The following is a 15,584-nucleotide window of genomic DNA, read 5'->3' on the forward strand; positions in this document are numbered from 1 at the left end:
TCTGCTTCATCTCCCAATTTATCCAAAATTCTCATCCATTTTCTAAGCCCTAGTTCAACAGAGGGTGTACCAAAGCAGTTAAAGGAAAAAAGCTCAGCTTATCACGGATTGCTTGTAACAGAACCCTAGTTCATGCTCAGCCTATATTGAAGCATGCAATAAATACAAAACAGACATCGGAAAATCTGAATCCGAATTCATAAAAACAGAAGAATGATTAACCAGATTTGAATGATAGCTTTTTTATTGATTAAATGAATATTAATCTAGCATGTTTCCCTTTATGCCTAATAGCATCTTCAGGAAGATATTTAATACAAACAAAAAAAGTTCAAACATTTCCAAGAAACATTATTTCTATAAATTGAAAAAATACTGGATTGATAGTTTCATCATGCATATTATTAGGTACATTATGTGCAGTTTGTGTGTATGTGTGATGTGCACATCACATCACATGCAGAGTTTGCACAACAATGTATAGCATTCCTCACATAAGAGAGAGAGAGATTGTGACTGTTACATACACTAATTAATGACTTCCAGATGTCATGAAATATAAGCTCTTGGTTTCTATTTAGTGTTCCATCTGAGTGAATGCCTTTGAAAGACTGCACAATCTGAGGAAAGTATTCTCTTCTAAGTAAGGCATGGAGAAAGCTTCCCAATATACCATGTGATGTTCTGCAAAGGTGTGTGTGTGTTGTACAAGTACTGTTCTTTCTTTGCTCTTGTTTTTAACATCATATACATGTTCTTTTTCATGGCTTTTGAAACTCTCCTAGTTTGATTCACACACCTTTCTGCAAGAATAAGGAATCTTGTATAGTCTAAGATGTTTATAGAATGGAATGCTCTACAAGATGACCAATTCAAATCAGCTCTTACCATTCTAGAAATTAAACACCATATGCCTCCTGTGGTTTTTTAGCAAAAAAGACATCGGAAGAATAGTGAATAATTTAGATACTAGAATGTGTTCTGACCCTGAATGGCATCTCTCTCTCTCCCCAGTTGTACTCAGATGTGCTCAGAGCTAACATTTGTCCTGTACTGTTATTGTCTATACAATATGTTATACTCAGCTTGCACTTATCCCAATACATGGAAGCAAGCACATATCCAATCTGTTTAAAAAAAAAAGGAAATAAAAGTCTGCCATCAAAGTACTGTCCTATTGTCATCACCTAACAATCTTCTTCAAAATAATAGAGAAGGTAATCAATAGTGAAATTCTTCCCTACTCAGAGGCCTACCAGTTAATCAACAACCACCAATAAATGGATTCTCCCAGTTAAATTCATAGCTGACTTCTTAGCCTGCATCTCCCATCACTGGATACATACCATGGAAAGTTTTGAACAAACATATACTGTTGCTCTTAACATTTCCAGGGTTTTTGATTGTGTTTACCATCAAAGCGACTTCTCAAATTGTTCACTGCATGTCATACTGGATGGCACCTTCTTTTCAAGCTTCGCCACCAATGGAGGTGTCGCATGGCTTTTTTATTATCTACTACGTTTTTCCTACAAATAAACAACCTGCTCTCAATTACCAGTAAACTCATCCACAGCTTTGCTGATGATAGTCCATTCATTCATTCTTCTCTTTCAACAAACCATGTAATGATCAGGCATCCCATGCTTCAAGATTATGTACTGCCAATACTTTAAACACTGATCTCCATATTATCCTTCAAGGAATCAAGCATAACCTTGTGATATTACAAGTAATCACAATTGAAAGAGCTGATTAAAACGTGATAATTTTATTTTAAAATACTACAAAAAAAATTGAACTAGCATCTCACAGGTATGTAAAAATTTTGAAAAAAAAGTTCACTGCTCAATGCACTAGTTGAGCAATATGCATCTGGGTTTGTCCCCCACCCACACACAGCTGTATTACACATCCAGTTCAGCATGAATAAATGTATTTTCCCCTTCTTTTTGAGAATATTTATGCTTTCCACATGCCTTTTTGGAACATTTCATTATTGATGTTTCTTTTTGTCTTCTTAACTTTTTTATTTCCACTTCATAACTCTTCCACTGCTTTTAACTTAGTTTCCTAGTTCTTTCATTCTCTTTTCTTTCTTCATAGTAGCTGCATTATTCAGTGTTAATTTCTAATATTTATGTTGTTTTACACCTTATACAACAGTTTATAGATACTTCTCATGAAATTATTGGTAATGAAATATTTATTGTATTTCTGTAGATGTGAATGAATGTTTGGAAGGCAATCTTTGTGGCACTGGGGCTACATGTATCAATAGTGTTGGTAGCTTTTTATGTGCTTGTCCAGCAGGAACTACTGGAAATCCTCGGTTTGCTTGTAGTAAGTGTTTCATATATTTTCACTTGTTATGATACATGCTATAGATTTAATCTCATTTTTGAAGCTTACATTTATTTTAATATTGTAAACGGTTTAGTAAGTTGGCAGTTTATGTTTTTAATTTATATGCAATTAATTAATTTATAGACAATACATAACAACTCTTTTTTTTTTTTTATTTAATGCTAGGTCCAAAACAAATTTGTGTTTATAAATTTAGAATAAAAATGTTATTTTATTTGTTAAAAGTGGAATGAAATTGGATAGTATGTAATATTCTGTGTGTGTGTGTGTGTGTGTGTGTGTATATATATATGAACAGACTATTCACATTTCTAATTTGGAAGGGGGAGGTTGCTTATCCCTCTGGATCAGCAGTCCTCCTTAAAGCAGATTTTTGTAGTTTGCTCAAATTGAGCTTCAGAAAGTTCTGATTCTTGATTGTAATAGCAAGGCCATTAAAGTAAACAAACTGGATTGGATGTTTTTCATTGAGCTAATCTGTATTTAAACTTATGCCACAAAGGTAGCATAAGCTTCACATGATATTTGAATTACCACTAGACAAACCAAATGACTCCTTGCTTGATATTCATCCTGACTGCTATAGTATCTGTCATATACAAAATTTACTTTAATTTACTTTAGTTATAACTCATATAACTTACTCAGAATTTGTGCTCTTGCCACCTTCTCCATTAAGTAAAAATGTATGTAAAAACCTTATTCCTCATCCTTTTCTTTTCATATAACGCTTCTGGAGATGCTCCTCCCTCCACCTTTTTATCATTCAATTTATTTTTTTCATTAATTTGATTATACTAGATGGAAAGCTAGATATCCTCAGCAAAGATATCAGTTTTGTTTATCTGTCCACTAGGGACTATGCACTATCTATATCTGGTACACTCTTCTTATCACCTTTTATCTATCACTGATCACTTAAGTAGTCTCATCTGACTCTCAAGAAGCTATGTATATATATATATATATAACATTTTCTGTTTATACATTATGTTCGATGGACAGGCTGTTCACTAGAAATTTATATGAAAAAACATTTCATGAATGTTGAGAATGAAAGATCATACAAATATAGGTTTGGCTTATTTTTCCACAAAATGTGAAACATGAAATGACTTGGGAACTGCCAGCCTGGTTGGCTGAGCAGATAGCATACCCACTTTTTAACCAACAGGTTGTGGATTCAAATCCCACCTTGGGCATCAAAGTTTGTAAAAGCCTACTCTAGATAAGCTGAGAGCTCTTTGAGTTTATAAGGCTTGTGTCTTGATTGTAAAAAAAAAAAAAAAAAAAATTGAGTTCACAAGCTTTCTTTGTAGGTTCAAAGAAACCTCAGAAATGATACAATGTCCAGCTCAGTACAAGCCAGGGCCTTCTCTTGAAACAACTTTGGTCTTCTTTTATAAAAGACCAAATTCGCAGAACTGGGTAATGATGGACATGACATAGTACAGATCAACAATGAAGCGCAAATATGATATGTCAACACGATATCTTGTCATTTTTAACAATGATGATGTTAATATTGATTAATGTTTCAAGATTAATCCATCAGTTTGTTAACAATCTTTATAATCCTGAAGAAGTATGCCATAGTTTGTCTAATAGCATAAAAAAACATTTAATTGTATGTGGTCATATTAGATTCATTTAATAGCATCCTTCTCACGTTTTAAGTATAGCTTATATATAAGTATATATAAGCTATACTATAACAATGATGCTGTTATAGTATATATATAAGTTATATATACTTATATATATATATATATATATATATATATATATAAGGTATACTATAAGCTTAAATATCTGTATGTATAAATGCACATATATTTTGTCCATACATTGCATATTTATTCTCTTAACATTTATATGATAAACATTTTTATTTATGAATTCTGTTTATTTCTTAAACTTTTTATAACTAAACTTCTACTTTTTATAATCACTGCCAGATAGCATAACAATTTCTATTTCATCATGGAAAAATAATTTAAAACTTTCTTTTTAGCAACTCCACCCTCATCATGTGAACCAGGCCAAGGTTGTGCATGTAGTGGAGACACTGGTTGTCCTTCTGGTGAAATATGTAGTGGTGGCTACTGTCGAGGTGAGTTAAACAGTCACACACACACACACACACACACACACACACACACACACACACACACACACACACACACACACACACACACACACACACACACACACACACACAATAATTAATCCGTTTTGGACTAGTTTTCATAGTTTGGTTAGAATACGTGTGTAGAGGCTTAAGTGCTGTGAGGACATCATGTTGGAGGCTTAATGGATTTTTTACAACACTCAAAAAGAATTAAAATAGAATTTAATACTTCCTATATTTTGTCCTAGTCACTAGGACATCTACGGGGATTACAAAAACAATTAATGTAACATATGCACAAATAACAAACAATACTAAGCCCAACCACGTGGGTGACACTAAAGTCCTATCTAGGTAGAGCGCCCTCTAAGGGCAGTAGTAGGTGGCCTGGAATGTAAGGTGGGAACTCTGGTGATGAGTGTTTCCCAAATCTTCGGAAGCTTAATGCAACCATATTTATTGAGATTTGGTTGGTTTTTGAGAGCTGCTGCTGCTTCTAAGAAAAGTCTCTCTTTCTTGAATTTGCTGTGGTGGAGCATGGTGGTTTTCTTCCATGATACTCTGTGGGTGGTGTCCAAAACATGGTCAGCCAAGCCTGAATGGCCATAGTTGTGTTTGAAGATGTAAGACTTGTGTTCCTCTAGACGGATGGATGCTGATCTGCCTGTCTGTCCAAAGTACGCCAGCTTGCAGGAACAGGGTACTTTGTAAACTCCAGGCAGAGAGAGAGGAGGGAGCTGATCTTTCGTAGAACGGATAAGGGTAGCCAGTTTGCGGTGGGGCTTATATGCTGTGTGTAGATTGTACTGTTTTAGTATCTTGGCTATTTTTTCAGATGTGCCACGGATGTAGGGTATGGTGATGGCATTTTTAAAATCTTGTTGACGAGAAGGAAGGGGAATGGGGGAGGAGTTGATTATTTTTTTGATACTGTGATCGCTGTAGCCATTGGAGAGGAAAGTGCTGTGTATGTGGTTAAGCTCATTAGTGAGGGCGGTTCCACTGGAACAAAGATTGTGGGCTCTCTTGGTAAGAGTTTTAATAATGCCATATTGTTGAGAGGGGTGGTGGTGGGAGAGTTTGTGAATGTATCTGCCTGTGTGTGTGTGGGTTTTCTGTATATGGTGAAGGTAAGTGTATCATTAGGCAGGCGTGTGACTAAGGTGTCTAGGAAGGGTAAACAATTGTTCTTTTCCTTTTCCATAGTGAACTGGATTCTTGGATGTAGACTATTGAGATGACTGAGGAAGGAGTCTAACGTGTCTGGGCCATGAGGCCAAATAGAGAACACATCATCTACATATCTTAGCCATCATCTACATATCTATTTGGCCTCATGGCCTAGACACGTTAGACTCCTTCCTCAGTCATCTCAATAGTCTACATCCAAGAATCCAGTTCACTATGGAAAAGGAAAAGAACAATTGTTTACCCTTCCTAGACACCTTAGTCACACGCCTGCCTAATGATACACTTACCTTCACCGTATACAGAGACCATTTTCCACTAAAATGCAAAATTGTTTCATTGATTTTATGCTACTAGTTGTTCTAGACTAGAAGTAGTTTATTACACAGTAGTTTTCATGATAACCACAATGTTTTTTTTTTCTTTACACTCAGCCATATTATTATCATAAAGATGTGATGAAGAGAGTGTGAGGAGTAGATTTTTTATGTGGAGAGTTGTTTATGAGTGAAATGCATTGCCTGAGTTTGCTATGAGTGCTGGTAGTGTAAACAACTTCAAAACGCATTATGATAGACTTGTTGCTGGTTGAGTGAGACTCCCACAGTGAGTCTGTTGGCACCATGGAGGTTACCAAATAATAATAATAATAATAATAATAATAATAATTTGTAAATGGTCAAGAATTTCTATTCAATGCAATATTCAGAAAAAAAGGCATTTTCAAACTAAACACACCTATTGCTAAAATTATTATTTATTTTGAGAAAAAATGATACTTGAACTTGAAATGGTCTAAGGAACACACAAAAAAATTCGTTGTCCAAATTCTAAATTATTCAGTTTAAACCAAATCTGAAATGCTAGAAAATTTTAGTAATATTCCCATATATCAAATTACTTCAAAATGTATAAAACTGCCAGTGGTTTTGTTATATTTCCTACAGGAAGATGAGTAAACATGTGATTATTCTATGGGTGCTGTTTATTCCTACCTCCTACATAAGAGTTTCTACCTCAGAAAATACCACACTTTCTTTTTATCATAGCACCTGTGCAGCACAGTCAGGAAGACGAACATAACATTCACACTTAGGTAGGAAAGACTTGGGTTCAAATCCCATCCAGGGTATCAAGCTTTATAATAGATTTTCAGCTGATGATAAGTTGGTCAGTCTAATACAAGCTTTTTTTTTTTTGAAAATATTTTTTTTCCAACACTACTACTGTTACATTCTGTGAAAGCAGAGTGAATGAAGTTAAAAAACAAACAAACAAACAAACAGAAATTGATAACAAATTTTTCCCCCCATTTTTTATTGCATAATAAAAATCAAAATTTTGTTTTTTATTGTTAGATTCATGTGATGGTGTTATCTGTGGGCCCAATGCTGGCTGTCTGAGTGGTAGTTGCTATTGTCATGAAGGAATGTTTGGTGACCCAAGTAATCCAGGAGTAGGATGCAGTGGTAGGATTGCTTATATTTTAATGTGTGATTTTATTTATTTTTAGACATTCATTTTTAAGAATTTTGCATTTTGGTGATTTTATTAAATAAGGATTTGAGGTTAAATTACACAGAGCATTTGTGAGGTGAATTTTTTACTATGCAGTTCTTGGTATTTTCTGTTTAAATTGCACTTTGGCATTAATAATAATAACAATAATAGAACCACTTAATAACTAATGTATTTAATTGTGCATTACCATTTGGCACAAGAACAATGTGCATAATCATAAAATTTTTTTGTTCTTCTTCCAGAAACACATACAGCTCCTGAGATTCAGTTGTATTGTCCTCCATTGCTGTTGTTTTGGATATTTTCTTCTTTTTATTTTGTGGGTTTTCAGTTATTACCTATTTATTTTTGTTTATCAACTGCTCATTATTCATTGTGACTAAGGTATAGCATGGCATTCTCTTTCACTCCATGTTATTATGTACCTTAGTCAGGACCAGTTTTAGTGGCTTTTAGGATCCATTCCGTTGGTATAATATCTGAAATTTCACAGGCACTTCAGATTTTCTTTATTTTTCTGATATCCTAGATTTTTCTTAGAAAGGTTTTCAAATACTTGTTATTCTTATTTCATTTTATTATATTTATGTATTTTTCTTGTCTATAGGAATATGGATCCAACTGGAACATGATATATATGTATATTTGTAACGTAATATTTTTTCTTAATATTTCTTTGTAATATTCTTCATAAACTGGCAACACGTTTTTGCCAGTTTGAAAGTCATCTGTACTCCACTTATATCCTGACTTATAACACTGTTATTGTCAACCATAGATCCCAAGCAGTCACATTCCTGGCATTCTGTTTTATTATTAGATTTATTGCAAAATGTTATATATTAATATATAACATTAATGGGTGCTGCTATAGACCAGGTGACGGAAAAGATGGTGGAGACAGTATGCACAAGCAAATAGAAGAAATGAGTGAAAGGAGGGTAATTATTATGGGAGATTTCAACTATGGTCGCATTGATTGGAGCGAGGAGAGGACACATGGGAGGAAGGAATTGGATTTTATGCGGTTATTAAGGGATAACTATCTGCGACTGCATGTAATGAAAAATACTAGGGGTCAGAGAGTGCTTGACCTAGTAATTACATCTGAAGATTTAGCTGTAACAAATAGGACCACATTGCCATCAATTGGTGAGAGTGATCATAGGGTCTTGACTTGGGAGGTGGCTAAACGTGTGGAATTTACAATTAAGACAGCGTACATGTGGAATTGTCAGGCTGGAAAATATGACAAGCTTAGGAGTTTGATTGGTTCAGTGGCATGGCATGTACAACTGCAAGGATTAGAAGTTGATAGTGCATGGGAGGCAGTTAAGAAGTGTTTGCATGTAGCAATGGCTGACTGTATACCTAGAGTCCGAATAATAAATCAAGTAGGGGTTAAATGGATGAATAACACCATTAAGCTTGAGCTGCAAAAAAAGAAACAACTATGGAGGGAATTTAAGGAGAAAGGTGACCGGCAGGCACATGAACGGTATAAAGTGCAGGCCAGAAGGGTAACGAGTGTGGTAAGAAAAGCAAAAAAAGGATTACGAAAGAACATTGGCCATGCAGGCTAAAGAGAATCCTAAACAGTTTTTTAGATATGTTGCAAGTAAAAGGAAAAACATATATGGCAGAATGATTTTAAAGAATGCTGATGGTAGGGAGGTAACTGAATCAGTTGATATAGTTGAGTTACTGAGTGAGCACTTTGCAAGAATATATCATCCAGGTGGTGACATTGCAGAAATGAATGAACCAGTAGATTATATGAGAATTGTAGTGAATGAAGTGGAGGTGAGTAGTCTATTGCATAGCCTCAATGTCAATACATCTGTGGGATTGGATGGTATACCAGCTCATGTCGTACGAGAAGTGGCTAAAGAATTGTCAGTACCCTTGACCATTTTGCTTAATTTGAGTCTCGGGTCTGGGTTAGTCCCGAGGGGGTGGAAAGAGGGGAAAATAGTTCCACTGCATAAAGGTGGTTCCAAGACTGCTGTTGTAAATTACTGACCGATTAGCATATCAGGAATCATTGTCAAGGTCTTAGAGAAATTAGTCAAGAAAAGAATACAGGATTGGACAGATGAAAATGGGATATTGTATGGGGGACAACATGGTTTTGTGAAGGGTAGATCATGCCTCATTAACTTGCTCACGTTTTATAACACAGTGACGGCTGAACTGGATAGGGGTAATGGGTTTACAGTGATACTACTGGACCTTGCCAAGGCCTTTGATAGGATACCACATGGAACCCTAATCAGTAAACTGGAGCAGATGGGGATAGATATAGGGTTGGTGAGATGGATAGGAGGGTGGTTGAAGGAGGGATACCAGAGAGTGGTTTATTCAGGAGTGGAGTCTAAAAGATGGCTTGTGACTAGTGGAGTGCCGCAGGGCTCTGTTCTTGGACCACTGCTTTTCAATTTGTTCATCAATGATATAGGAAAGGATTTGAGAGGAAGTGTTCACTTGTTTGCTGATGATGCAAAGTTGGATAGAGCAATTGTGAGTGCACAGGATGTCAAAATTTTACAGGATGATTTGGATAGTTTGGAGGTCTGGGCTAGGAAAAATGGATGTCAGTTTAATGTGGCAAAGTGTAAGGTTATGCATTTTGCAGTGAAAAGATTAGCAGCAGTGTATCACATTGCTGGAACCATACTCCAGGAGATTGATGAGACCAGAGATTTGAGAGTGTTGGTGGATAGGGAATTGAAGTTAAGGGGGCACATTGCAAAAGTGGCTAAATCAGCTCATCAAATCACTTGGCTTCTGAAAAATACTTTAACAAGCAGAGACAAACAAGTTATTGTTCCTCTGTATCGAGCCTTGATAAACCCCACCTGGACTACTGTGCCCAGTTATGGACGCCAGGGTTTCTTTGTGATGGGGAGGAAGTGGAGAGGATCCAGAGACGAGTGACCAAAATGATAGCAAGTCTGTGGAATGAACCTTATGAGAATAGGTTGAAGATTTGTGGGTTTGCAAAAAATTGGTCGATAGGCGGAAAAGGGGTGATATGATTGAGACATTCAAATTACTGAAGGGTTTCTATAAGATTGATCCAGAAGATATTTTTGAAAATAGGACTGGTGGTGAGAGGACTAGGGGCCATGCATGGAAGCTGGGTAAGAATGTGGTTAACAAGGGTGTTAGAGCTAGGTTTTTTACTTGGAGAGTGGTGAATGAGTGGAATAAGCTTCCAGAGTCTGTTGTGGGTGCTACGACCGTGAATGAGTTCAAGGCAAGGTATGATAGATACTGTGTGAATGTCGAATAGTTGTTCTTGACGTGATGTTAGAGCCTCCCTCGATGAGTCTGTCGACTCCTTGGATTTGACCGGGATAATAATAATAATGATGATTATGATGATTCAGTTTAAATGCTGATTTTATATTTTTATTCGATTTCTTTACTATTTCATTTCTTCTTCTTCTTCCTCCTTAGTTTGCTGAACCTCTATTTGTTGGATTGTACAATGCCACTCTCACTCGATTCATTATTCTTTACTTTACATTATTCTAGACGTTTTTTGTATATATGTGTATTAAAAACCTAATGATCTTGTTATCCAGATAGTATGTGTTAATCTTAAAAAAAAGACCAAATATAACTTTCATCAAGATAGTATATTGGTTAGATGGATCAGAGACTGGCTCTCTGAACGATACCATCAAGTTGTGTATGATGGAGCAGTGTCTCAAAAAAGGAGGGTAACGTAACCAGTAGTGTGTGCCCCAGGGTCTTGTTCTGTGCCCTTGCTGTTTAAATTTTTGGAAATGATATATCATGTGGACTGACTGGGGGTCTTAAGTTTTTTTTTGCTGAGTGCAAAGTGGGGGAGAGTTATAAGTAGCATTGCTGATGTTAATTCCCTTCAGGAGCATTTGAATAGACTTTTTACTTGGACAAAGGAGTGGGATTGTAGTTTTAATGTTAATAAGTGCAGAGTATTACAATTTGGAATACAGAAATATAAGGCTGTACTATATTGATGATACCGTACTGCAGGAAGTGGATGAGATTTGGGAAGAGCGGTGTGAGGAGTAGAAATTTTATATGGGGAATTGTCAGTGAGTAGAATGCATTAACGAAATGTTGATGCAAGGAGTGTTAAGGATTTTAATAATCAGTATAATAAATATGTTGTTAATGCAATGAACTCCCACGATAAGTCTGCTAACTCCATGGAGAGTGCAATAATAATAATAATTTCTTCAGCATACAGTAATATTCTTTTTAGTATAATATTAATAATATTAGATAAAATTTTGTAGCCTGCTGTCAGGAGCTATTAATATCCCTCTGTAATTTTCACATTCATTTTTGTTTTCTTTTTTTATATATTGGAACAATGAGTGATTTTTCCATCCAAAGTTATCTCTTCCTTTTTTCCATATTAAATTTACCAGTTTATGTATATGTGTAGTTAATTTATTATCATTATTATTATTTGTGACACTTCCAAGGAGTCTGAAGACTCATCCCAGGAGGACACATACTGTACAACTCTCTGTCTCCACCACTACCAACTGAACCTCTACTACCAATTATCTACTGCCCACCACCACCACCACAACTAGTATTTTTTGTCTGTAAATTGCGTGTGTTCTGAAGGCCAATTTGTATGCGGGAGGAAAAACCTGAATTTCTGGGAGAAAATATTTATTAATTTATTATTTATTAATTCACTTCCAACTTATTTGATGAGTTTGGTTACTATTCCATCGGTACCTGGTGCTTTGTTGTCCTTGTACTGCTATACTTTCTTCTACTTTGACTAATGAAGTTTTAAATATTTCTGGGTGACAGGTATGATAAGTATTATTTTCAGAAATCTCAGCAGGTTCATCGCAGTTTAGAAGTTTGTTAAAGCACTCTCTCCACCAGTTTGCTATTTCATCTCTAGTGGCTAGTGCTTTTCCCTCACTATTGTTGTTGTTATTTTTATATGTGGACCTGTCTTTTGGTTTCAGGTTGTTTAACATAAAGTATTTCTGAATTTCTTCTATCTCTTCATGTAAAAATTTTCTTTTCTGTCTGATTATTTTATTGGCCTTCTTGCTGCTCTCTTTGTATCTGAGCAGCATAAATATCAAATGGGTTATTAAGCTAATTGTTTCTACTTTTTTTTTTTTTTTTTTTACTGTCACATTCTTCATTAAATCATTTTATGCTATATTTTACTTTGAATTTCAATCGAGTTTTCTGCTGCTATCTTATAGCTATACTTTTATCTTATGCTATATTTTTTATGCTATCTTTGATATGATTCCAAATAGTTTCAATAATTTTATTCTCTTCCAGCTGCTTATTTTTCAATTTTTGCTTTGATTCACACTCTTCTTTTTTCTCCATTTTCTTCTCTCTTCTGTTTTAGTTTGTTAATATTGTATGTCAGATGATCCTCATGTCCTAAAAATATTTGAACCTTAAGAATGACACCAGTTAGAAAATGGTCACTATTACATTCAGCACCTCTGAAACTCTGGATAATCTGGATGCAGTTCCTATGTCTTTTTCTGATTATGATATGGTCTATTTAATATTAAATGTATATCAATCAGGAGATTTGCATGTTTGTTTGTATATGTTCTTCCTTATAAACACAGTACTACTTATTATTAAATTTCTAGATGCAGCCAGATTAATCAGTCTTTCTCCATCAATATTTATTTCTTCATAAAAAGTTTTGGCTTCCAGTAATTTTATTATATAAAATATATAAAAAATTACATAGAATTCATCTTTTATTTCCTCTTCTGCAACTTCTGTAATCTTGAACCAATTTTCTTATACTCTTAGCTTGCTTATTCTTTCATTAAAAGCATCAAATTCAATCAGAAATTACCATAATTTTTTCCTGATGAAAACCTGTTTCAAATTAATTTTTACCAGAATTGTTTCCATCATCAAGTGGCAAAAGAGATTTTCTTTCGTCATATTGCCTTCTCCTGTCCATTCTGTCTCTCTTGTATTTTTGCTATTTCATCTACATAGATATTAAATAATACGCTATTATTTAATTGGTCAAGGATTTTGACATTGGCCATCCTTGACAGTCTTCTGTTTATCGATTTATAATGTGTAACTTTTTCATTGATTCTTATAGCTATTTGGTTGTTTTCATGCATGTTAGTTATTGCCACAAGTAACTTATTTGGAATATTTTGACTTCTTGAGTATGATCCATAGTTTGTTCCTTAAGACTTTGACCAAGACTTTCTAGTAATTTACAAATGCTACATGTGTTTCTATGTTGAATTCACAATGCCTTTCTATTGGATTTTTAATATAAAAGCTGGATCAATACATGATTGATCCAGCTTTTCAGAAGCCATTTTGTTCTTCACAAAGGTTTAAATTTTAACTTTAAGTTTAGAAGTTATTCATGCATATAGCTTATAACCAGTATTTAAAAGACTTATTCCTTTATAGTTTTGAAGTTGCTCATATTGCCCTTTTTTTTATATTGGAATGATAATGGCCTTATTCCAACTTTCAGGCATTTTTACTTGCTGCTAGATATTGTTAAATAATTTTAAAAGTTGTTTGATGGATGCCTGCATATTTAATAAGTTATATACGAGGGTGGTCTGAAAAGTTCTCGGCTTCGACCATAGATGGCAACACTATCAGCAAGTGATTTTTTTTTCCTAAGTTGATACATTTGTCATAAGAACAAAAAGTTACACATTATAAATCGATAAACAGAACACTGTCAAGGATGGCCAGTGTCAAAATCCTTGACCAATTAAGCATCCATGTGAAATTGGAAGTTATTCTATCAAGTAGTTTGTTTTATACAGCTGTCTGTATCCCTTGAAATGGATAAAATTGAGTATCGTGCTGAACTTCTGAATATGACCTCTGAAGCTGAACGCTGAATATGAACTTCATTTGAAGTTCATAAAAGTTTATGGGCACTCTTTTCCTTTGTTTTTGACAATTAAGAAATGGGTTGCCGAGTTTAAATGTGGCTGTTACCAGCCTTGAAGATGATCCATGTGAAGGACATCCAAAAAAATATAACAACACCAGAAATCATGATATGGTATTGAATGACTGGCGAGCCAAAGTGCGTGAGATTGCTGAGATTATAGGCATTTCAAAAGAACGTGTAGGATATATTTTGCACGAAAAATTGCATATGAAAAAGCTTTGTGCAAGATGGGTGCCATGCTTGCTCACAGCAGATCAAAAATGCACTCGCATGAAAATCTCTGAACAGTGCTTGGAGCTTTTTAACGAGAATAAAACTGATTTTGTGCATCAATTTATTACTATGCATGAGACTTGGATTCACCATTGCACACCAGAATCCAAACAGCAGTCAAAACAGTGGATAGAAGCTGATTGTTCAGCACCAAAGAAGACCTCGTTTGTCAGTTCCTCATCAGGAGGCAAGGTCACGGTATCGGTGTTTTGGGATGCTAAAGGCATTTTGTTCATTAATTAACTTGAAAAGGGTAAAACAATAACCAGGGAATATTATTCTGATCTTTTAACCAGACTAGACCAAAAAATTCTGGCACTTGAGCGTCACTGGAATAAATGTATTAGTCTTAAAGGAGATTATGTTGAAAAATAAAAATAATTTTGAAATTAGAAATCCGTTTTTTCATTGTTAGGCCAAGAACTTTTCAGACCACCCTCGTATTTATTCCATATTCTCCAGGCGATTTCTTTTTTTAATTTCTTTTTTTTTTTTTATATCAATCCCAAACATAAGAACTTGTAGAACCTTTAGCACATTAGTTATGCATGTGGGCAGAAATTAAGAGAGAAGGAATTCATTGATGTTATATTTGAAAAACTGCAGGTTATAGTTCTTTGGGAGGATGGAAGGGAGGGAGGAACTCGGTGAGGAATGCTGTTTCAGGTAATAGAGGTAGATTGAAAGAGAGAGGAAAAAAAGCAGATTTAATTGATTTACACTCAAACTGGGAATGGATGCTGCGAATTTTGTTACATGTTTGAATGTAACCTTCATTCATATTAATATGATTTTGTATTTATTTTTAGTACCATCTACTATAACAACAAATCCAAATGTATGTGAAAGCAATGCAGGGTGTCCCGGAAATTCAGCCTGCCAGCCTGGTCATGAAGGTCTCCATGAATGTGTAGGTGAGTGAGCTTTTTTATTATAATTGAATTTAAAATATTCTTAAAAGCTGTTCTCTTATGAAATGTAGTGGATTTAATTTCATTGATTTTTGTATTGAGTAAAATCATTAATGATAAAAATATATTTTTAGTTAATAACTTGGATTTATTCCATAAATTAAAGATATGCTAAGAAATTATAGACTTGGTTTAATCCTTTATCCAAGTGTAAGCAAACAAGTTTGGCCCTGAA

General features: G+C 34.7%; 1 protein-coding gene across 1 annotated transcript in view; it reads left to right on the plus strand.

Annotated features, from left to right (window-relative positions):
• Positions 1–15,584, plus strand: part of LOC150101923 (uncharacterized) — a 1,001,066-nt gene that overhangs the window by 326,477 nt on the left and 659,005 nt on the right. The window contains exons 38-41 of the mRNA XM_090399931.1: positions 2,224–2,343; positions 4,382–4,480; positions 7,045–7,155; positions 15,248–15,352. Coding sequence (XP_090256057.1) covers positions 2,224–2,343; positions 4,382–4,480; positions 7,045–7,155; positions 15,248–15,352 — 435 coding nt within the window. The remainder of the gene's footprint in view (positions 1–2,223; positions 2,344–4,381; positions 4,481–7,044; positions 7,156–15,247; positions 15,353–15,584) is intronic.

This window comes from Typopeltis vanoorti, chromosome 11, assembly GCF_054136105.1.
Source record: "Typopeltis vanoorti isolate ZY-2024b chromosome 11, IOZ_Tvanoo_1.0, whole genome shotgun sequence".
In the NCBI taxonomy this organism is placed as follows: domain Eukaryota; kingdom Metazoa; phylum Arthropoda; class Arachnida; order Uropygi; family Thelyphonidae; genus Typopeltis; species Typopeltis vanoorti.